The 23,828-nt window shown below is 44.1% G+C and overlaps 1 protein-coding gene across 9 annotated transcripts in view; it reads left to right on the plus strand.

Annotated features, from left to right (window-relative positions):
* The window catches only part of KMT2C (lysine methyltransferase 2C), a 1,736,691-nt gene that overhangs the window by 225,204 nt on the left and 1,487,659 nt on the right, over positions 1 to 23,828 (plus strand). For all 9 annotated transcript variants that reach the window (XM_085632007.1, XM_085632012.1, XM_085632004.1 and 6 more), the window contains exon 3: positions 20,482 to 20,626. In XM_085632007.1, the coding sequence (XP_085488133.1) occupies positions 20,482 to 20,626 (145 nt within the window). The remainder of the gene's footprint in view (positions 1 to 20,481; positions 20,627 to 23,828) is intronic.

The following is a 23,828-nucleotide window of genomic DNA, read 5'->3' on the forward strand; positions in this document are numbered from 1 at the left end:
ATCCAATACCCCCACCACCTATACCACTAATTTCTCCTCCTCCTCTTCCTCCTCCTCCTCTCCCCGCTCAACTAGTAATAGCAGGGGCACTGTACGGAGCTGCAGCTGAGACCATCCTTCCTTCCCTCACTGCCTGCCTGCCATAAAGCTTAGCCCGCCCTGCACCGGGAGGTGAAGCCAGGACCCTACTACAACTGGAGTGTTTTTTATTAGGCCAAAGATAGCAATGACAATGCGCAATTCCACACTGCACACTCAAATCACGGCGAGGGCAGGAAATAGACCCCCCCTCCCGCTCTTCCTCCTGAGCAGCGACCATGTAATCACAGACCGAAAGGTGTTGGAGCGCTTTGTTAGTGTTTATAGCTTGGATCATATGTAACTCTCACTTCACACTTTGTGTCTGTTTAATTTACAACACTTACACATCCTCTTCACTGCACTATTTATCACTACTTTGAAAATGTCGCAGGCCGGTCTTTTCCTTTGATATTTACAATCTAACAAACGGTCTAGAAGGCCCTTTATTGCAATGCAATAGTTCTCACATTTGCAAGACTTTAAGCTATTAGTATTGTAAATGACAATGCCTTTTATTTATGTTTTAAAACCCAAAACAAAGATAAAAGGCATTGTCATTTACAATGCCAATAGCTCAAACTCTCATGAATGCGAGACCTATTGCATTGCAAATGCTTGTTTAATAAGCAAACCCGCTCCTGCACCACCCCACGCCCAACGGGCCAAACAGATTTCGCCCCTTTACAGTGAATTAAACCCAGTTATCCACAATCACTGTCTGTTGATTTTTGTAATGTTTATTTTATCCTGATATAAAACTGATGCCTGCGATGCAGCAGATTCAGTATCTCTAATATTAGGACTGTTTCGTAGCATCCTTGTGTGTTTGTACTATTTAAAAGTTTTTCTTTAACTTAAATTTGTGTTTTGATTTGATGTCTTGCTTCCTATTGTTCTCGTGTGAAAAGCGTGTAATGTTTATAGTTGTGTTACTAGTAGGTTTGTGAGGCAATGTGAACAAAAGGTATATTACTTTGCAGAGAAACCATGTTTCTTCAGATTGCTCCACTGAATATTGTTTGAATGAGAAGCAGTGAGGTAGACGCAGATTGAATGCCCTGCAAGAAACCACTCAGAAAATTCTCCACCTACTCCCTAATTGAGGAACAGGTGGATAACGGAATTGTTGTGATGCTGACATTATTTCTGACTAATTTCTTGCCATCTGTTAATTAAACACTGATGGCATTGCAGCAGAACAAACAGATACAGTATGCATCTGCTTAAAACATTGCTTGTATAATTACTGTAACTATTCTTACCTGCCCACTGGTTCTTTTGAGAACTAACGGCCTGTGCTCATGTCCTAGGAAGAGGAGTCGCATTATACAAAAATAAATGTGCTTGTGCGCCAGCTGGCTGCAATGATTCAAGGGCTGTTAGAACAACGGTGGTTTTAAGAAACTTTAACGGACGGGAGCACAATGGTACCAGTGAGTAACTTTCTGTCGAAGGGAATACGGATTTTATTAATATAATCTTAATATTTAAAGTTTTTAAAATATACGTTTTTATTTTAAACAGGTTTGTACAAATACCAAATGCAATTAAAAATACCCGAAGCAGGTGCATAATATAAAGTACTTTTGAGTCCATTTTTAAACGTTTTGTTATTTTTTAGGTTCAAATTATTTTTCTTTAATGAACGCTTGAGATTACTAGCATTGAAAACTTACTTTTGAGTGTAATGCTCCAAGATTGCTCTTTGTGATGTATGTTATTTGCGTGCACTTTTATTTTTTGGTGAGGTTTGTCGCATCTATCTGTCTTCCACTACATTGGATGCCATAAAATAATATGTGCATGCATTCAAGTTTCAGTAATAGTCTTAGACGGTGCTTTAATCCACAAACATTTTGGGAGATGAGTCATTTTTAAAAAGTCTTAAGGAAAATGTGAACTCTGACTCAAATATAGAGGCGGGGTTGTCGGATGTAAATAATCACAAGGGATATAATCCCAATGTTTTCCTATTCCGTGTTCTCCCCAGAGTACATTTATTTTAAGCTAGGGGAGTAACTCTAAGCATCGACTAGAACAACACCTGCTGTTAAATAGTTTTTTTCATTTTCAGTGGGGAATGCGTGTCATTACTCAGATGATGTTTGCAAGTAACATTTTTCTGCGTATAGGCATTTAAACTGCAGGTTTCCAGGCAAAACCTATTAGGACTTTGGGTTACCTGTTCACCTGAGACATGCTCTCAAATTACACGTGATTCAATGTATTTTTGAGCCAGTGTACAATCGTTTTCTTTTTTCTTTTATGGGCTCTTGATGCACGGTATTCATTTATTTATATTGCATTTTTTAAGTGACTACACATCTAAGGCTGTTGGGTGATAAAATTGTGTGGGTAGCAGCCCCGAGTAGTGTAATAGTCAGTGTTCTAAAAAAAATAATAATTTGTAAGTGTATTTGAATTGCACTGTCTCACCATGTAGATGCTGGCAAAGCACTATCGGCATCTCTGCATACTTTAGAGTTGTGGGTTTCAGTTTTTAACCGCAGATCGAAGTAGTCAGCTGATATTATATTTGTTTGTGGCGTATATTGTCAATATATATATATATCATATTTCCTTGTGACTGTCAAAATTGAATAAGACTGAAATATTGTTTACTGATATATTGGCTAGGACGCTGCTTAGGTGAGTATTCTGTACCTTAATATGTGTGCAGAAGGACACTGCAATTGTTTTGTTCTGTCAGGATGCACGATTGTGCATTGCTTTCTTTTGGGTGGCTAGAGGTGTCTTTGCCCTTTGATATCATTTCTATGAGTAGGTAAGTGTGGTAAGTTTATTAACTTCTTTAGGATGGTAGATATCGGTTAGTGAGAGAACCCGAAAGGATGTACATATGTTGTAGGGCAAACACACAGTCAATTCTTTGGCGTGGAGCTGAGTTGTGTGCATGATGGTGCCGGGAGTTGTGTAAGTACAAAGAATGTATACAACTTATCTGGATTTGCCTTTGGCAAAGCAAATGCCTTTAAAACTTTGAGACTTGGAATTGGGTTGTATTAAATAAGTTTAAGAAGAAACTCCTAGTAATTAATAAACACTAATGCAGGGATATGTGCACCTCTTTATAAAAATGTTTTGATATGCTTGATATCACAAGGTTCAGTCTCCAGATCAGCAGAAAGAAAAGTAACTACCTCTTCCACCTCTTCCATATATACTGCTTTTGATGGGAAAACACAAAACATATGAGCTCCCACTGCTCCAATCACCCACTTCCAGTGCATGGACTAGACTGACAGCATTCTTTCTAAGAGAGTATTATTTAGCCACCATGTGGAGTTTCTAATGGGCATTGACAAGAATGTTGGGCTGTATATTTTATTGTAAAAATGTGCTATTAAGCAACCATATTGGGTTTCTTACAAGATTACCATTCTTTCATCCGCTCTAGCATAGGGGTGAAAGCACCAACGCTCAACCAAGGAGTAGCGTCAGTTCTGCTTGGGGATGCTTATCTCAGAAGAGGAGATGCGTCTGTTCCACTGGCAAGCACCTTAGGCCCACTACCAAGGGTCTAGGACGGGATGGCACCACTTAGCAGGATAGACTCACAGATGGCAGAGCCCAGGTGCAGGGGTTGGAAGCCTGTTATATACCCAAGGCTTCAGATCAGGAGGCCAGCTAACTAGCCCTTGAAGTCACTCTGGGTTCTGGGGTCAAGTGATTCAGGCCCAGTCCTTCTCACCCAAGCAAGGGGAGAGCAGGCAGCAGATCAGCAAAGCAGGAGTCTAGCAGAGTGCACTCCAGCAGAGTGGCAGCCCATCAGAAGCACAGCATTCTTTCTTTCTTGCAGGGTATTGACAGGCCCAGAAGTATACGGACGTGGTGGTGTCTGAGGTCCAGTACTTGTACCCAGTTGTGTCTTTAAAGTGAGGGAGACTTCAGAGACATGCCTTTGAAGTCCTCCCTTCCTGCCCTGGCTCTTTATTCACTACATGGGGTTATGCAGCCCTTTGTGTGGTCACAGGAGACACAAGCTATTCAGGTGAATGTGAGGCTGTGTCCAGCTCCTCCCTCCCATCCTGCCAAGCTGGCCCATCAATTCACACCTAAGCTCTCATTGAATGTGGCTGTCCGAGGGGAATGCACAAAGCCTAGCTGTCACCCACACTCCAGACATGTGATCAGAGGCAGGCAGACCGGCACTAAATGGCTAAAGTAAGAAAATGCCACTGTCTAAAAGTGGCATTTTCAAAATTGAAATTTAAAATCCAACTTCAACATAAGTTTGTATTTTAAATTGTGATTCCATAGACACCAAACTTGAATCAAGTATATCTTCGCATTTGGGAATTACTCTTATTAAGTGTAATAAGGTAATCTCAATGTTATCCAATGGGAGCTACAGGCCTTGCAGTAGTGAAAACCAACACTAAGAGTCTCATTACCAGGGCATGTAAAACTTAAAAGTACTCGCCCTGCCTTTTAAATACCTTGCACCCTGCCCTCTGGGTTGTCCAGGGCCACCCTTAGGGGTGACTTATATGTATAGAAAGAGAAGGTCTGGGCATGGCAAAAGGTTTAATTTTGCCAGGTCGACATGGCAGTGTAAACTGCACACACAGGCTTTGCATTGGTAGGCCTGAGACATGGTTAAAGTTCTTAGGTGGGTGGTACAATCCGTGCTGTAGGCCCACTAGTAGAATTTAATTTACAGGCCCTGGGAACAGGGAGTATCACTCTACTAGTGACTTATAAGTAAATTAAATTTGCCAATATGGGATGAACCGCTATTACCATGTAAGGGGAGAGAGCACATGCACTTTAGCACCGGTTAGCTGTAGTAAAGTGCGAGTCTTAATACTGGCAGAAACAAGGTCAGAAAAAGTGGGGGGGGGGGGAAGGCAAAAAATTGAGGGGAAGACCACCTCAAGGCTGTCAAGTTTAATTAATAAACGTATGCATGGTATTGTACAACTACGCTAAAGTGGAGGTAGTCCTTTGAACTTAATATACAGTAAAATGTATAGTAATAGCTACAGATGTATTATACTAGTCAGAATTTGATATAGTGTATTATTTGTTTATTTTTTTTGTTAACATAGAAAAAGTATTTGGAATAAATTGTTTGTGCCTTCGTAATATAACAAGTGTCGATGTATCTATCTTGTGACCTGTGGATGGTGGAATAGACTATTGATTCACTGAAACACAGTAACAACAATGTTATACAGTGGTTAACATCTAAATCTGATTAGTTGTAATTAATATGCAGGATTCAAAGTATCTTTGATAGTATTATAATAACAGGATCATAAAATGAGACCACATTCTACAAGATGCTTACCTCTAGTGGATCTTGGAAAGCAAGGACCGGTGTAAAGTATGCCTGGCTGCACAAATATTGTGTGTCTAGGTAACTGAATAGCAGACATATACACAGATTTTAGATTGTTCTCCTAGAATGTATGCAATATGGGACAGTGCCACAGCAAGTGTGCCAAGGAGCCGGTGGCTTAAAACAGCCACTTCATCTTAGATTTTGAGCTATCCTAATCATTTATTTTCTCTAGAGTGTGAAACCAGTACAGTTCAACTTTGAAGTAGGTTTTCCTACCCCTAATACATTTGACTCCCATATATAATTTGTGAAGCTTATTACATTCACTGTCCATGAATTCCCGACCAAACTTTCTTGTGATCCCAGAGTATTTTGTGGCAGTTGTCGCTGTTAAGAGAATTGTTAAGAGAATTGTTAAGAGCATTGTATGCAGGAAATGAAGTGGTGCCCCATTTCTCTTGGCAAGTACTTCTCAGACACTGAGGACTCTAGTGGTGTCGAACTTGTTTAACAGGTGTAGTGCCTAGGGATACAGCCGCTAATAATTGAATTCTTCATTTTAGGTAATCCGTACTCCCTTTTAAAGTCCTCGACTGATTTAATTTTCACTTCATTAAAAAGGGAGCACGGTTTGTTACTCTTGTGATCCCTCCAAACACAAAATCCTCACCTCTCCAGCCCCAGTGTGAAATAGGAGTTGTCACATGATGGTTTAAAGGTGAGGGAAAGGTGGTAATTTCCTTATTTTTGCTCACGGTACCCCGGTGCTGATTGTAGCCTAATCAATTTGTCAGGAGTATCACTGCCATCTTCTATGCTTACTTGCTAACCACAGCATCAGCCACAGAGAGGACCCGGCTATGAGATGATCAACAAAGCATCATTGCGTACTAGTTTTCTTTTTATCCCATTCTTCCAGCACCCTTAGCTGCAACGGCAATATAGATGGGACTGCTATTCCTTCCTGGGAGGGTGGGAGGTAGAGATATATCTATTGATCTATACCTATTTATTTGTCGTCTATATAAACTGTGTTTCCATGGCTTACTGACCCTTTTTCCGCTCAAAATAATTTTGTCTATAGCCGTCTGGAGTTGTTGTTGGATGATTGTGAGTGCTAGTGGAAGTGGGTGTCTATTTCACAATTACCATACCTGTCCTTGATAACGAGTCCTGTGCAATAAGTTTAGCTCTTGCAGGAGTGGGAAGAAAATTCAACAATGGTATCTGAGATTTAGATGTAGCTACTCATTCATGCAATGAAGACGGAAATCCATTTATATGATATTCATCTGAAGTTATGGGGCATTCAGGGCTAATAATTCTGACTTCTAGTAGTTGATTCTAAATCCTGACATTGCACTCAACTTTGTCAACTAGCGTTGGGATCAATTTCACAGGATGTACCATCACATCATCAGCAAACATACTCCTCAGATCTGCCCATACGGCGCATGTGGTTAACCAAGGGTTGCATGCACAGGGCAAACAATAAGGGTGAGAGGGCACAGCCTTGCTAGGTACACATCTTGGCAGTCACAGATTTAGAGGCCAATCCATTCACACTAACTGGGCCATAGGAGTTTTGTAGCTGGCTTGCATGTTAAATGTGATCAGTGGACCAAACCTGAGTAACTTAAGTTTATGTTGCAAGAAAGTCCAGTTAACCCTATTGAAAGCTTTCGCTGTATCCGGTACAAGAAGCAAGGCGTTTTTACAAGTACTTTGTACACTTTATATTGTGGAAATGTGCCTTTTAGTGTGCACACGGGTGCAGGGGTCACCCTTCTCTGTCCACGGGTCCGTAGACCAACAAAATAGAGATTGGCACTGAAGCTAGAATTCAAATAACAAGTTTATTAATCACTCATGACTGGGACTGCGTCCACACACCACTGTTAATTTCTGCCTGAGGTAGTACATTGAAGGCACAGAACACAGGCCTTATATACAACTTTTTATACATTGGTAAGCATGTGGATACAAATAGAAGGTACAAGCCTACACAGGAATAGTTACAGACAGACATGGGCAGATGGGTAATCACTTAGTCAGCAAAGTAGGAGGGGGAACAGATCTGCTTACAACAGTAGAAAATGATTGACAGTTGAGTCTGAGACCAGGTGTCCTGGCAGCTACAAACTCTTAGCATGCACATTGCTTTTAACTGAGTCAGGAAGTCAACTAAAATAGACAGCACAGACAGGGAAAAAGACGAGCTGCAGAGGATGGGAGAATTACAAAGCCAACAAAATGGATGCCACAACCAAGATGGCTTCAGCTTATGCTAACGGAAATTATTTCAGATTTCCACTGACGATCCTTTTAGCATATGCTGAAGACATTTTCTTATGACTTTGAGGGAATACAAAAAATATCACTGACATCGATCTGCATCATTTCAATAATTTATTGATCACTTGCTAGTCGGGGATTTACATTCTTAACATTCTGTTTAGTCGGTATACACGAGGTGCAAGTAGAAACACAAAGGGAACAAAGCATTTGGCCGCATTGAATACATAGGCAACAAGTGAAAAGAATCGCAAAAATTATACATAGGGCTGACAATCATTTCCAGCCCCATACAGTAAACATGTTCCATAGCCATCCAGTCAAAGTCCATGTCCCTGAATCCTGGTGGATTTCAGTGGCTATTTTGTGCATCTTGGAAATTGCATCAAAAACAGAAGGGGTGAGGTCAGGGATATAAACGCAACAGCTACTCCCGATGATGCGACGTGCACCACCACATTCTGCGAGGATGACATCAAGGACCATCCTATTTTGGAGCGTCACAATTCTCGCAATTTGTAGTTCTTCTGTGATATTTCCAAGCGCCATTGCTGTCCGATTGGTTACAGCCTGTACCACACGTGTCAAGCGCCTGATCATTCTGCTGTTTAAGGCCGCACCAACAAAGAAGAATAGTCCCAAATTAGTCAATATACTGCTGTAGTGCAGTATCCGTTTGATCCACCTCATCATTGTTTATGGTCCTCTTGAATCTGGTCTTGGAAATGTCATTATATAGTTTATAGTCTTTATGGTAGGATGCAGGTGCCAAAAACAAGGTGGAAGCAAAAAGGACATGTAGCAGCTACCTGACCAACCAATAGGTAGATGATGATAACCTTTACTTCTGCAAATGAAATAGGTGTTGTGTGAAGACAAAAAACTGCTATTGTTCGGTCCATTAATATTTAACACTAAAGTACAGTCACTTTTTCCCACAGGGATACTGCCAATACTGCTCACACAGATCCGCTCAAGCTCTAGTCACAGCAATAACAGGAGGTCCATTACCCTTGATGGTTCGAGTGTTGGGTTAATCATAGTGTGTGGAGGAATTTCCTCGTCGATATTCCATTTCCCATACAGTTCCTTTGGCTTGTGGGTCCCCTTCCTCATCAGGATAGCAGACTTTGTTCAACTGAGCGTTAAGTCCTCCTACATTAAGGTTAGTAATATTAGTGATATGAAAAGCCCACAATAGTGGAAACCAGGCTCTGCAGGAGCCATTAGGTGAAAACGGCAAAGGAATAAAAGGCTTTCCTCCCATTTTCTGATGAGCTGGCATCATTCCACATACCCAGCAGTTAGTAATGTTCGTAGCATTCTGTGTATGGTGCAGCATCTGATAGAAAGTGTTATTGAGGTAGGACATTCTGTGCTTCTGCCCTTGATAAGGAAGAGTACAGTAATGATGTTCAATGAGGACAGGCGTAGTAGCAGTCAGTAGATTTCGGACAAGAGCTACATCCTCCACAATCCATGTTATTATGGCAACAATAACAATAGTGAAGGTAAGTCCAGTAGCAATTATTGTTCCTTTTCTACAAACTTGCAGCAGTTGGTTTCTTCTCCTTAGGCATATTCATTTTGTCGACAAACAACAAAACAGATGGTGCCCTAAGGTCCTTGGCAGACGTTGATTTCTTCACTGACATTGAGACGAATAGTCTCTAAAAGGCTACCCCCTTTTGAAGTTAGTCTTTAACCACCAGGACAGTGGCTCAAACAGTCTTTTTCAGCAATGAAGTGTCTTTCTTTCTGGGTTGCAGCTGGTATCGGGATGTACCAGGAATCGTGTGGTCCGGGAAGACTTCCTCAGGTCCTTCAGGTGAAGTGGCTTGTTCTTTCTCGGTGACCAGGATATCGCGGTGATCTGCCAACACAGCTGGGCTCACTAGGTCGTGAAACACTTTTCAACAGTGTGTTGCGTGGACCCAGTTTTTCCGGTTCGTCACTCAAACTGCAATTCTGGTAGCCAATAGTCCTTGCCACCTCGGTGCTAGGGAGCTGGTCCCCTGGAAGGACTTGATTACCACGTAATCGCCAAGGCGCAAGCAGTGGCCCTCACCTTGCGACCTGTATGGAAGAGTCTCCAGAACCTGTTGATAAATAGAAGAAAAACTGTCAGTCAACTGAGACAAATAGTTATTCATCAATACATAGGGTACATCATGTATAGGGCGTGGCTTAGGAATCCCCCAAATATTCATTGGCCTTCCAAAAACCACCTCATACGGTATGAGGCCAGATCGTGTATGTGGTAACAATCTAATAGATAGCAATGCTAGAGGTAGTGCATCAGGCCACTTCAAAGATGTGGAAGCCTATATCTTACCAATTTCAATTTCAGAGTAGAGTTGTAACGTTCCACTAGTCCTGCTGATTGTGTGTGAAAAGCAGCATGACATTTCTGCTTAAGTCACAATCCTTTCATGAGATATTCAACAACTTGCCCAATAAAATGGATCCGTTGTCGCTCCACAAAACTCGGCAAATGCCGAATCGGGGAAAGAACTCCTTCAGGAGCACCTTTGCTGTAGTAAGAGCTGTATTATCTTTCGTAGCGTATGCCTCCACCCATTCACTAAAGGCACAAACCACTACCAAGACATACTTTAGGTTGTTACAACGCTCAAACTGGATGTAATCCATGTGCAGGACCTCAAAAGGTGCAGTAGGTATTGCAAACTCTCCTGTTGGAGTTTGTGTTCCCTTTCCAGGATCATACTGGAGACAGATCAGACAGGACTGGACTATTTTCTTAGCCATGCCGACAATATCTGGATGGTCCCAAACTTGCATAAGTTGCTTTGCTATTGAGGATGCTCCAACATGTGCCGGCCTATGTGCCGTGTGAATCATAGGATGTAAATAGGCTGTGGGAACTTCCATTTGGTCATTTCTTTATTCCTCCAACAGCCCTCATCATCCAATGCTCCCTCCTTAGACCATTGGTCTAATTCATCAACAGAGGCAGATTGTTGCATGTCCAGCACCTCTTGCCTGGCATCATGCCAACGTTGAGCCTGTGATTTAACTACATACATAGATGTGGTACTTCGCTGCATTGCAGTCTCCCAAGCTGTGTAATCCGCAAAGGCATTGCCTGCTCCTATTTTATCAGTCACTTTCTTGTGTGCGCTACATTTAACAATTGCCACTTTCTTAGGATAGGTCAAGGCAGTAAGGAGATTACGTACTAATTCGCCATGTGCTATTTGTGTCCCATGTGAAGTGAGAAAGCCTCTTTCTTTCCAAAGCTGCCCAAAGTTATGAGCCACACCGAAGGCATATTGGCTATCAGTGTAAATGTTAACAAGCAAGTCTTTACTAAGCTCACATGCTCCTGTCGGAGCTATCAACTCAGCTGCTTGATCTTACTTCTGTGGGATGCGAGCTGTCTCAACTACTGTCTTAAGTGTAATTGCATAAGCAGCAGGTGTCGTGCCATCAGGCAACTTCAGGCAGAACCCATCAACTCACAATTCCCCATCAACACTAGAAAGAGGTGTATCTTGTAGGTCAACACAACCCTTTTTGTGTTCTTCAGTAAGGGATAAACAGTCATGTAGCTCTTGTGGCTGAGCCTGGGTAGCTGGAAGTGGCAATAATGTAGCAGGATTCAAAGTCAAACATCTTTTCAACGTGATATGAGGGGCCAAAAGTGTCAATTCATAGCCTGTCAAGCGAACACTGGTCAAATGTTGTGTCTTTGTTTGATTTAGCAAGGCATCGACTGAATGAGGTACTAACACAAACAATCTGTGTGACGAGACGATTCCCTCACTCTGACGTATGGACACAGCCGCTGCTGCTACCGCTCGGAAACAACCAGGCAGCACGCTAGCAACTGGATCAAGGACAGCCGAAAAATATGCACAAGGATGTTGTTTATCACTGTGTGTCTGTGTTAAAACCGAGAGGGCACAACCTTCCCTCTCGTGTACATAGTGTGTGAAAGTCTTAGTGTAGTCTGGAGTTACTAATACTGGTGCAGAACAAAGAGCTTGGTGTAACTGTTGGAAAGCATTCTGGCATTCAGTAGTCCATGGGAGAGGCATCGGAGTGTCTTTAGTCAAAAGGGCCAACAAGGGTTTAATAATATACTAAAAGCTAGGGATCCACTGCCTACAGAAGGAAGTAAGGCCAATCAATGCATGGACTTCCTTCTTTTCTGTACGGGGCATAGGTGTGTCTAAAATGTTCTGAATGCGATCTGGTGCGAGTGCACGTCCCTCCTTAGACAGGAGGTGACCTAAATAGGTAACCTGCTGTCTACAAAATTGCAGTTTCTTCCGAGAGACTTTGTGATGATGAGAGGCAAGGAATGATAATAATGACAGTGTTCCTTCTTTACACTGTTCAGGGGTATCGGCAGCCAACAAGATGTCGTCGCCATATTGAATAAGAGCCACTCCTTTCGGTACAGGAAAAGAATCAAGCTGCCTTTTCAATGCTTGTCTATAAAGGCTAGGACCCTCTGTATACCCTTGTGGAGCTCTACAGAATCTGAATGATCTATTATTCAAAGTGAAGCCAAACAAATAACGGCTGTCAGGATGAATAGGTATTGAGAAAAATGCATTTTTCAAATCTATGACACTAAATGTAGTGGCAGTAGGAGGAGCCATAGTAAGGAGTGTCGTAATGTCAGAGACTACCGAGTATTGGGGCACCTCGATTTTGTTAACCTCTTGTAAATCAATAATGAATCTGTAAATTTTAGGATCGGTGTCTCTTTTCAAAATAGGAAGGATAGTGCTATTACAAATGTTATAAGTAACTTCTTCTACAACCCCCACCTTGATTAAATCCTGAACAATGTGCGTCAATGCTTCCTCGCCTTCCTGAGATATTTTATATTGGGGCAATTGAGGCAATGAAGCACTGTCCTTCACTTGAATATGTACTGGTGGAATAACCATTTGTCCCACATTAGAATCTGATGTAGCCCATAAAGTACTAGGTAAAGATGCCAGAGCGATATCCTCTTTGATAAGACAAGACCTCTCAACCATTGGATAGTTATCATTTAAGATAACACACGCACCTTCTGGGCAACAACGTATTGTAGCACGAAAATATTTAAGCATATCAATGCCCACCATATTATCCAGCGTGTTAGAGGAAAGCAAAAATGGACATGCTGCAGTGAATTTATCAATACTAAAAGCAAGTGGCTGTGACAGTGGGCTAGATGTAGGTGTCCCATCGAATCCTATCGATGTCATCATTGTGGCAGACAGGCGAGCCCTAGGGACCAATTGTTTTAGACAGAGCACTACGAGTAGCTCCTGTATCAACCAGAAACCGATCAGTAGAGCCCAAGACATTTGCATCAACATGAGGACCTTTCTGATCTACTGGAACCTCAACCGGTTCCTTACACCATCCTAGGCATTCCTATGCATAATCGGAATCCCCAAGACCATCAGCCGAATAATCAGACATTTGATATTGATTTAGTCTATCAAAGGTATTTGAATAATTGGGTCCGTGTTCAACTGCCTCAAATCTGGTACGAGTTCCTCTTCCTCCCCTTTGTCCTGAATTCCCTGGGCGTCCTCTCACACTTCCTCTACCCCATTGATACTGCTGACCTCGCATAAGGGGGCACTCAGAAGGCCAATGTCCAGTCTCTTTACAATAAGCACACTGATCAGAAGACAAAGTTTATCAAGAGAAAGGGGGTACACCAGGGGTCTAACCTACACGTCCACCTCTACCACCTCCTCTGAATGGTGGACCATATACTTAAGCCAACATAACTTTTGTCTTTACATCTTTTACCTTCTTATCCTCTTTTGCCTTTTTCTTCCAATTCCGGACGCTTCTAATACTGGGCCATAGTCAAAAGGGAAACTGGGGAAGACATAGTTCATGAACCCTCACTGGCCTTAAGGCGACTAGCTATTTCTGGCAACATCTTTTTTTTTTTGCAAAAACAATTTTTATTGCATATTTCAATTACAACAGTCATCTGCAAGGACCAGCATATCATTGGTCTTCTCCTAGTAATATACTCCATTGCATGGTACAGTGCAGATCTCTTCCAACTATCAACGCACTGCCCCCCAACACTCCCCAAATACAAATACTCCTTCCCCCCACCCGCATGTCAGTGTGCCATAGTCGCAGGTACCGGGATAAGTCTGTCTCGTGATTGGCCGTGGGAACTGCCGCGGGCCACTCTCCACCCCCAAGATCAGGCGCCAAGCAGCAAGGAGAAGAGAAGCCCCCCGCCCCCACGTGTGCCCCGTCAGCTACCTCTCCGCCGCTACTCTGCTGCTCCTGTGCTTCAAAACCCTCCTCCGCTTCTGCGCCCCACCCCCGGAGGTCTACCACTAGCGCTTCCCATGCATGTGCCATGTCTAATGCCTTTTCATCATTTCCCCGCAGCGCTAGCTGCAGCCGAAGTGTACTCTCGCTACCCGCCCATTTTGTGAAGGTAGTTCTCCACCTCGCAAAGCTGTGGCCAGTTCTTGACTTCCAGTGCATGGTAATTTCTCTTTTAGCCACCACCAGCCCTAGGTCACAAAACTTGCTCGTGACTTTCGTGCGCGGTGTGTGGGGAAACCACAGCAACAGGCAAACTCCCATTTCCACCCCCAATTCCCCCCCCGTTACTTGGGTCAAGCAATCAATGACCTCCCCCCAATAACCGCTGAGGACGCCACAGGACCAAAACATGTGCTTAAAGTCGGCCCCCTCCTCCCCACAGCGAGGGCACTGCGGAGCGGGACCCCCAAAATATTGAAATAATTTAGCTGGCGTCAAATAAGCCCTATGCAAGATAAAGTACTGCACCAATTGAAACCTGGCATTACGTGTGCTCTTCCAGGCCCGTCTCTGCAACCTGGGCCACGTCAAGTCCGGGATGGGCTTCCCGATGTCCAATTCCCATTTATCCTTCAGCGCACTCAAAGGGGCTAGGTGTTCCATCGCCATTCGCTGATAGAGGCATGTAATGGCCTTGACTGTGCCCGCCGCCATGACCACATACTGACAGCCGGCAGCCGTCTGCGGTTCAGAGAGTCCGGTATTCCAGTGCTTTTGTAGGGCTGCCACCAGGGCCGCGTGGAGTAGATAGTCTCCCCTCGGGATCCCAAAGGAATCCTGCAGTCCCTAGAATGGCTGGAGCGCTCCATTGAGGTACAGGTCCCCCACCATCTGTATCCCTAGGTCTTCCCACTGAGCCAGCCCCGACCAGTCCCTGCCGTGGGGGAGGGCCGTGCTCATACCCAATGGGATCTCCGGGGCGTAGGGGTGAACAGTGCCGACCCTCCGCAAGCTGCGGTTCCAACACAACCGGAGCGTTCGCTCCTCAAGCGTCAGTTGCAACAGCTCGAGTCGCTGCTGGAAGACAATAAAAGAAAGGACATGCCGCGGGATCACCCTGCCTTGCGGGTCGTCGGGACCTCTAAACTCCCTTGCCACCGCCTGCGTTAGCCATTGCAGCTGGGCCGCCAAGTAATACCACTCGAAGTCGGGCACAGCAAGCCCTCCCTCTGCTCTGGGCCGTCGCAGTGTGGCCAGCGCCACCCGTCGTCTGCCAGATCCCCAGATAAAGCCCGTGATCATGGCTGTGAGCCTGCGGAAGAACGACACCGGCACCCAGATAGGGAGCGTACGGAAAAAATACAACAGTCGCGGGAGCGCCACCATCTTCAGTAGCGCTACCCTCCCAGCTACCGAAAGAGGCAGGGTGCTCCAGAATCTAATACTGCCCGCTAGACCTCTAATTGCCCTCCCTACATTCCCCTCCAACAGATCTTGCTGGGTGCGGTAGATATGTACTCCCAGGTACGGCAGACAGCTAGCTTCACAGCGGATAGCCCCGAGGCCGGGGGCGTCTCCTCCCACTGTGTAACAGGGTATACACAAGTCTTGCCCCAGTTGACCTTCAAGCCCGACAAGTGTCCGAAGTCCCGCAGTAGCGCCTTGGCACCCTGTAAGGCCCCCTCCGCATCAGCCAGGAAAAGCAGTAGATCATCGGCATAGAGGGAAATATAATGGGTTTCCCCCCGCAGTAACAGCCCAGCGTTTGCGCGTCCCATTCGGGCATGGGCCGCCAGGGGCTCAACCGCCAGGGCGAACAGCAAAGGTGATAACGAGCAACCCTGCCTCGTTCCCCTTCTCACTGGGTAGGAGGCCGATATCGTGGTCCCCGTTCGCACCCTGGCCACCGAGTTAGCGTAAAGCAACCTCGTCCAGCGCACGAACCCATCCCCCAAGCCGAACTCCTGCAAGACCCTAAACAGGTAAGGCCACTCCACTCTATCGAAGGCTTTCTCCATGTCAACTGACAGCGTCAGAGCGGCCGGGAAATCTAGACAGTCCACTTCCATAACCCGCAATAGTCTCCGGATACACGTCGACGTGTTCCGTCGGGGGATGAACCCAGCCTGGTCAGGGTGTATCAAGGAGGGCATATGCGCCAACAATCACGTGGCCAAGATTTTGCTCAGGATCTTATAGTCCACGGTGAGCATGGAGAGTGGACGATACGCTGTCCTGGCACCCGGGTCCCCTCCCTTCTTCAGGAGCGGTATAATCGGCGCCTCACGTGTTGAGGTAGGCAGCTGACCCTCCTTCCAGGCCTCCCGGTAGACCGACTGTAACTGTGGGGCAAGTAGGTCCGTATAGGCCACATAAAACTCCACAGGGAGCCCATCCGTGCCCAGGGTTTTCTTGTGCGCCATGTGTTTGATCGCCATCCGAATCTCGCCTAGTGAGATATCCCCCCCCAGCGCCTCCTTGAGAGTGGGGTCCAGTTTTGGTAAGTGGGCCGTCGTCAAAGTCCTCCAGTTCCCCAGGAGCGTCTTGCATGGTATTAGTATAAAGGGCGGCATAATACGCCAAGAACTGACCATTAATCTCCCTCTGAGAGTGCACTGTCACCCCCTCCCCGGTGGTCAGCGAAAGTATGGGAGAGCCGCGCGCATTCGGATTCGCCAACCAGGCCAAAAGCGACCCGACTTTGTCCCTCTCTGCATGCGCCCTGGCGAGGTATGCCTTATAGTCAAAACAGCGGAGCCGCTCTACCTGCACTGCCACCTGTTCTCGCGCCGCAACCACCTCATCCTGGGATTGCTCCCCCAAGTGCTGTGCTCTCTCCGTGGTGCGCAGCGCAGCCTCCGCCTTCTCTATGTCTCCTAATAACGTTTTCCGGACCCCGGCCGTGGAGGAGATACATATCCCTCTGATGACCGCCTTGAACGAGTCCCATTCCCACGCCCTCTTGGACGCTGTCCCCGAGTTCTCTGTAAAATAATTTGTGATGCCATCCCGGACCTCCGCATGGAAGACCGAGTCCTCCAGCATCCGCGGGTTCAGGCGCCAGGTGGGTATCGTCTGACGCTGCCTACTCCAGTGCACTATAACCAGACATGGGTTGTGGTCCGATATGGTTCTCGCCAAGTATTCGCTATGGCGAGTCAAAGCCTGTATGCCCGGAGAGCATAATATGCCATCCAGACGCACATGCAGCTCATGCGGGGCAGAATATAAAGAATAGTCCCTCTCCAGTGGGTGGTGCTCCCTCCATGTGTCTACCAACCCCCACGCAGTCTGCCAGTCCCGCCTACTTCTGGCCATCTGATGGATTGCAGATTGAGTCAGGGGCGGGTGAGAACGATCTAAGCGGACATCAGTGATGGAGTTAAAGTCACCCCCAAGTATGGTCGGCCCCTTTAAATACTCCGCTAAGGCGCCCGAAACACGCGTAAAGAAGGCCGCTTGCTCTATATTTGGGGCATAAAGGTATTTCTGGCAACATCTTAGTGACAAATTTGTCGACAAACAAATGCTTACCCGGGTCATCTGTCAATGACTGTCCATTAAAGTCATGGAATGTCTCTTCAAATCGTGTAAAGAAATCAGAAACCGACTCATCTGCTTTCTGTTTACAAGACGCTAACGTTGTCCAATCTATTTTCTTAGGGGGTATAAGAGTTTTCAACTTAGTTACAATAGCTTTGGGAGGATCTAATATCTCCTGTTGTGGTTTCTGCGCAGGCTCTCTAGCCGCATCTATTTCTTCTAAATGCACCCAAGTATCACCATATGCTACATTATCATCTATTTTCCGAATTGTTTCCCACATATCAGGGGGCAAAATAAGTCCAAAAAACATATCGATATCTGGCAAAGTCATAGTGCAGTAGCTAATGGCTCCTTCCACTTCTTCATAGAAAGCAGACGGATTTTTCTGTGGGTCAGGCAAAGAAGCTTTAAGAGCCATAACGTCTGCTCTACTCCAAAGAGTATAGACCCAATTATAAAAAAATATCCCTTTGCATCATCTGAAGTTTTATCGTCATTTGTTCCCGCACCCTTTGGAGGAACATAAAGAGGCGCAGCTTCACACATTGGTTTTACAGTAACCACAGTATCAGTAGGGTCATTGTTTGTCCCCAAACTTCTTCTTTTTGCACTGGGGTCTGAACTGTTTGTGCAGTTCTAACTTTACTAGCTGATTTTTGCTCCGCTTTTAAACCTAGTGTATCATGTCTTAATTTAACTACTTGCCTAAATAGATCAGGTATATTAGACAAAAGGAAAGTTCCATCATTTAATTGTTTATAATCAGAATTGATATCAGTGGGCTCTAAGTTTTTAGAAACGTTTCTAAAACTAAGTATTACCTCCTAAGTGAACTTCTATGCAAAATATAACCGCTCTGAATCCTTCCACTGCTGAACCATTGCCACAAGTTCTGGAGCAGAAGAAGTCCCACGAGCTTCTTTGGGAGCAGTGGCTCTGATAGTAGCTTTTTCGTCAGAAGTCAAAGTAGAGCGAGTCTGCCGCCCATCTTGCTTATCGAAGTCTTTATCGTCTGAGGAAAAATGTTCTTCTTCAGAAAGATCATTCTCAAGGGGATGGCAAAATTTATACTGGGGCGGAGGTCGAACTAACAAGATGGAATCATCCTGAGGTTTATTAAGTATGGGATAAATGGGGTGCCTAATAGGGTACTGGCCAGTTACCTCTTAACAACGCTCCCGGTCCTCTTTTTCTTTTATTGCCTTCATCTCTTTATTTTTTAATTCTAACGCTTTTTTGATATATCGTTTTTCGGTGTTCTTTTTCTGCTATAGCTTCTTTTTACCTCTCTCTCTCTCTTGCACTTCTTTCTCCCACATTCGTACACAATCAAACATATCTTGATGACTTTTTCTCTTGAATAAACACTGCTCTACATATTGAATCTTTTTAAAGTCAAATGACCCATTCACTGGCCATTGTAGATCAGGATCCTTTTTCGTATATTTGTTCTATATTCTGTACTATACATTATGGAAGGAATACCATATTTAACATACATATGTCTATTAGGTGTCCTTGGTTGACCTAATAGTCACTGCAAAAAGTTGCGCCAAGGGATACCTCAGTGGGTTCCGTCCAACACCTGCAGGGTGAAATCGAGAAAATCGGAAAAATCACTTTGGCTGCAAAGACAAGGGTCCCCTCATGCAGGACGTCTCCTCAGCAATATTCCACTATTCCGCCAAGACCACTCCTTAGGAGGGCCGCGTCTCCGATGAGGACCCTGCTCTCAGGCGCCAACTGTGGAAATGTGCCTTTTAGTGTGCACACCGGTGCAGGGGTCACCCTTCTCTGCCCATGGGTCCGTAGACCAACAAAATAGAGATTGGCACTGAAGCTGGAATTCAAATAAGTTTATTAATCACTCATGAGTGAGACTACGTCCACGCAGCACTCTCAAGTGCTGCCTGAGGTAGTACATTGAAGTCACAGAACACAGGCCTTATATACAGATTTTTCTGCACTGGTAAGCATGTGGATACAAATAGAAGGTACAAGCCTGCGCAGGAATAGTTACAGCCAGACCTGGGCAGATGGGTAATCACTTAGTCAGCAAAGTAGGAGGGGGAACAGATCTGCTTACAACAGTAGAAAATGATTGACAGTTGAGTCTGAGACCAGGTGTTCTGGCAGCTACAAACTCTTAGCATGCACATTGCTTTTAGCTGAGTCAAGAAGTCTACTAAAATACACAGCACGGGCAGGGAAAAAGACAAGCAGCAGAGGATGGAAGAATTACAAAGCCAACAAAATGGATGCCACAATCAAGATGGCTTCAGCTTATGCTAATGGAAATTATTTCAGATTTCCACAATATTTAGTTTTTTATCTTGTTGGTGTTATCCACACATTGCCTACCTATGACGAATCTTGTTTGCTATCTAAATTGAAAAATTAGATTGGCCAGTAAGAACTACCTTTTATGGGTTTTCCCCTGGCTTAGGGGCCAGTGTGATTACTGCATTGAGCATGGACCCTGTCAAAAACCCTGTGTTGCCAAAGAAGCTGTATATTTTGTTAGTGCAAGGGCTGAATGCGTTTTATAAAAGAGAGCTTTGAACCCTTCTGGTCCTGTCAATTAAATTATGTTATTCTAGTAGATGATACTTGTTGCCAATTTTTGAGTGATGGGGTCTTCCGGTATCATCATGTTCACCTCCGGGACTCTGGTCATCTGGGCAAAAGGAAATAGAGATGGATTACCATGGCATACATTTCTTTTTTTTCCAATGTAACTGAGAAAGAGGATACCTTTATTGTTCCAGGGGTTCCACTGTAAGACATGTTAAACAGTTACTTAAAAGAATCCTTCCATCTTTATATTGATTTATTTGATACTTTTATATTGGAAATTCTCCAAACAATTGTAATATTGTTTCTCAAGACTGCACAGGTCAGTGTTCCAAATTCTCTTGCACCTTGTCTTGGAAAGGAACTGCAGTTGTTAAAACTTTCTTTCTGCCTTACAGATATCAAAGAAAGATGTGGAGTGGAATCGACACAGACCACGTCAGACACCAAGAACCAACAGCAGCTAACGCCTGTTCTTGAGCACTCTTTGCCTGAGGAGTCTGCTGTGCATGTTTCTTCTGTTGATGTGGAAACTCAGACCAGGTAAGACTAAACCTTTTTGCCAAATCAGACATTGGCACGGGTAGAGATGTAGATGGTACAGAGTCATTGAGCTAGAGAGGAAATAAAAGGGAAAGATTCCTGTAGAATGCAATTTAAACATGTCAAACCACATATTTGAAGTGAGAAGTGATCAGAAAATATTTTCACTAGGCGTCCTCCTTTAAAAACTGTAGAATAGGAGGATGAGGCTGTCTGGAGCCTAAGATGGTGTATTCCTCTGAGTTCTCCAACAGATGCCCCTGGACTCCCTTTGCGGCCAGTGAATCATCCCACTACAGACAAAGGTTCTGGAGGCACTGGCAACTTGATTGATGGCCACAACTTGGTAGCTACGACAGCGGTGAGGCCTCAGAATTCTGCTTCCTGGCCGATTTTTAGGATAGCATGTTGGTGCATCGACACAAGCATTTATGCAGTTATGGCTGGTGTTTGTAACTTTGTGTGTGCCCCGAGTGGACTGAGAGCCCGAGCGACCAAGTGGAACATGTGGTCAAGAGAGATACTAGACTTAAAATGGCACAGTGATGGAGCTCCTAGAGGCTTCTCCAGAGCCGTGAAGGTGCATCGGTTGGCTGATTGTGCCAGACAAAATAGGTGGTGACCTCTGGAGACCTAATAGTGCTCATAAACACACCATAAGAAATCCAAAAGCCGTCACTTCTCCTGAGGGTGATGAGCTGGACGAGCAGAGAGGAGACCATTTTTCCTCTGTAAACAAGCCCTAGTGGGAAGTGAAGTTGGTGCCCCTGCATTATTACAGTGTTTTACTCTTTTACCCATATGTGAGAGGGGACAAACAAAAGAGGATAATTTTTAACCCCCATACCGGGCTGCTAGTTAACATCAACTGTGAACACCTTGTACAATGTATAGATGAGCAGGAGTTAACACCGGAAGAGAACCCTGTTATGCTCTGGTAATGCAATATGCTTAGAGAAATATAAATTACCATTGAAATAGATTGAAGATAAACTGAAGAGATTGACCTTTGGAGTGGCAGGCTTAGAGTTGTGAGAAAACATGAGGGTAGACTACAAAAAATCGGACGGCCAGATACAGAGCTCTTCAGGTGCAGAGCGAAAGCTTGAAGCTTTCAGAAACACTGCTATTTATGTCAGGGCAATACTAGACACTAAACTGTATCACCAGAACAATCTTCGCAGAGGAAGCCAGATGAGTGCTGGGTATCCCAGCAAAGGTCCCAGCAGATACATTTGCAAATGGATTGTGCACAGTGCTTGTTGAAATGCGAACTATGGAAGTGCAGGCTATACAACCTTTGGTGGGGATTATGTTCAGACTACCCCAGAAATTACATGGAGACGATCATGATAAAGGTGGCTCAGTGATGGTTACCCTGCCTTCTGGAGACTGGGGAGAAAGGATACTAGGGGTTGCAATGAAGATGGTAAACGTTATGGGAGAGCCCAAGTCTCCTTTTTTTCAGTCAAAAGACATTTGTGAGAAAAAAGGGACTTGTGGAAAAAAAGCATCGCTTAATGGAGATGGGTGTCACAGTGCAGTTGTGCTTCCCAGTAAGACCGAGAGAGTACTTTGCTAGGAAGTAATGTGTGGTGTCACAGGTCGACTTTATTTTAAAATATTTGAATAACCTAAATTATAGCCAATGTAGGTTAACAAATGAAGGATGGACATATTGTTGGGTTACTGCCCCTGGTGAGTGATCTGATTACTGACCACTGGTACAGAGGTCCTCCTCAGGGAAGTTATACAGGCAGGGAGTTGATATTGTGATTAGTTAATATTGCTATCCTCTTTTTTATGTGCATCTTAACTTGACCCTTTCCCTCCTTTTTTGGCTTCAAGTGTTCTTGAGCTAGGGTTGAATTATTTTTAATTGTCGATTGCTAGTAGTTGTATTGCTGATGAAAGTGACCTATTGGGCATGTGCTATGTTATAGTAAAACTATTTAAACCGTAAGAATTAAAATGTGTAGGGTATTACGTGTATTAACTTTATAACCTTATACCACTGTGAGCTGTCTCTATGAACTTCAAACGAAAGCACAGTATTACAGACCCACCTCATCAAAACGTATTAATGTTGTTTATTATGCACATTGTGCAGGCAACATTTAGTCTGCTCCTTAACAAGAGGGTGTGTGAGAGGGTAACCTCAAATCATCTTGTAGCAACCATTTATATAAATACCCTTTGTTATTTGTTATACAGCAGGCGGGCGAACCTGTATGCAATACTTTTTGACAGCAGATAAATGGAGTAGAAACTGCCCTGATTTATGCCAGAATTTGGTATCGGTGCAGAAATATATTTAAATTATCCCTGAAATACGAAACGAAAAGGAAGTACTTTCTAAGTCTTTGATTTTAGATTGAAAATGCAATTGTTTCTTTTCTGTGAATACTATTCAGTGGGAACTACTAATGATCAAAGCCTCCTTAACACAGTTCTTGTCTGCTTGCCAGTCTCATTCTATTCATTGAAGTCTTAGAATTAAACTCTTGCCTTGAATTTCTATTTTTTGAATGGCTTGGTCAACTGTATCACAGGCTCTTCTAGATAACCATAGGTTCGATTTCTACCTAAAAATACATAGAGATAATCCTGTGTCCAGCACACTCTACAGCTTTAGTAAAGATGAGGGGATTTTCAATTTCTTCTGGTAATGCTGCTTACATTTGATGCAGATACACTGTAATTTGACATTCTTTGGAGTTCTTTTTTCTGTCCTCAATTTTATGATGATTCTAGTCTGGTCAGTTAATGTTTTCACATCGGCAACTATTCTTCACTTGATCCCTTTGTTTATACATGTATACTTGTACACTCACACACTCCTTCATACACACACACTCTTACACACACACTCACACACACACTCTAACCTTTACCATTTTGTAGGACTTCCCAAACAATTGCAGGATCACTCCACAGATTCTTCAGCTGTCACAGATTCCCAAGATTAGCATGTGTAAGCATGTACCCATATGGAAATGTAAAGGGAATGCAGCAATGTGTTTTTTTTTGTGGTTTTTTTAAGAGGAAATATATTTTCTCGTTGACAAACTTTTTTCAAAAATCGCATACATTTTGCGGTATTTCCTCTTTAAGCCCACCTACTCACTCATTGTATTGTAATTCTATAGCGTTTAATACCCCTGACAAGGCATCCAAGCACTTTTTCGATGAGTAGCACGCT

This window comes from Triturus cristatus, chromosome 10, assembly GCF_964204655.1.
Source record: "Triturus cristatus chromosome 10, aTriCri1.1, whole genome shotgun sequence".
NCBI lineage: Eukaryota > Metazoa > Chordata > Amphibia > Caudata > Salamandridae > Triturus > Triturus cristatus.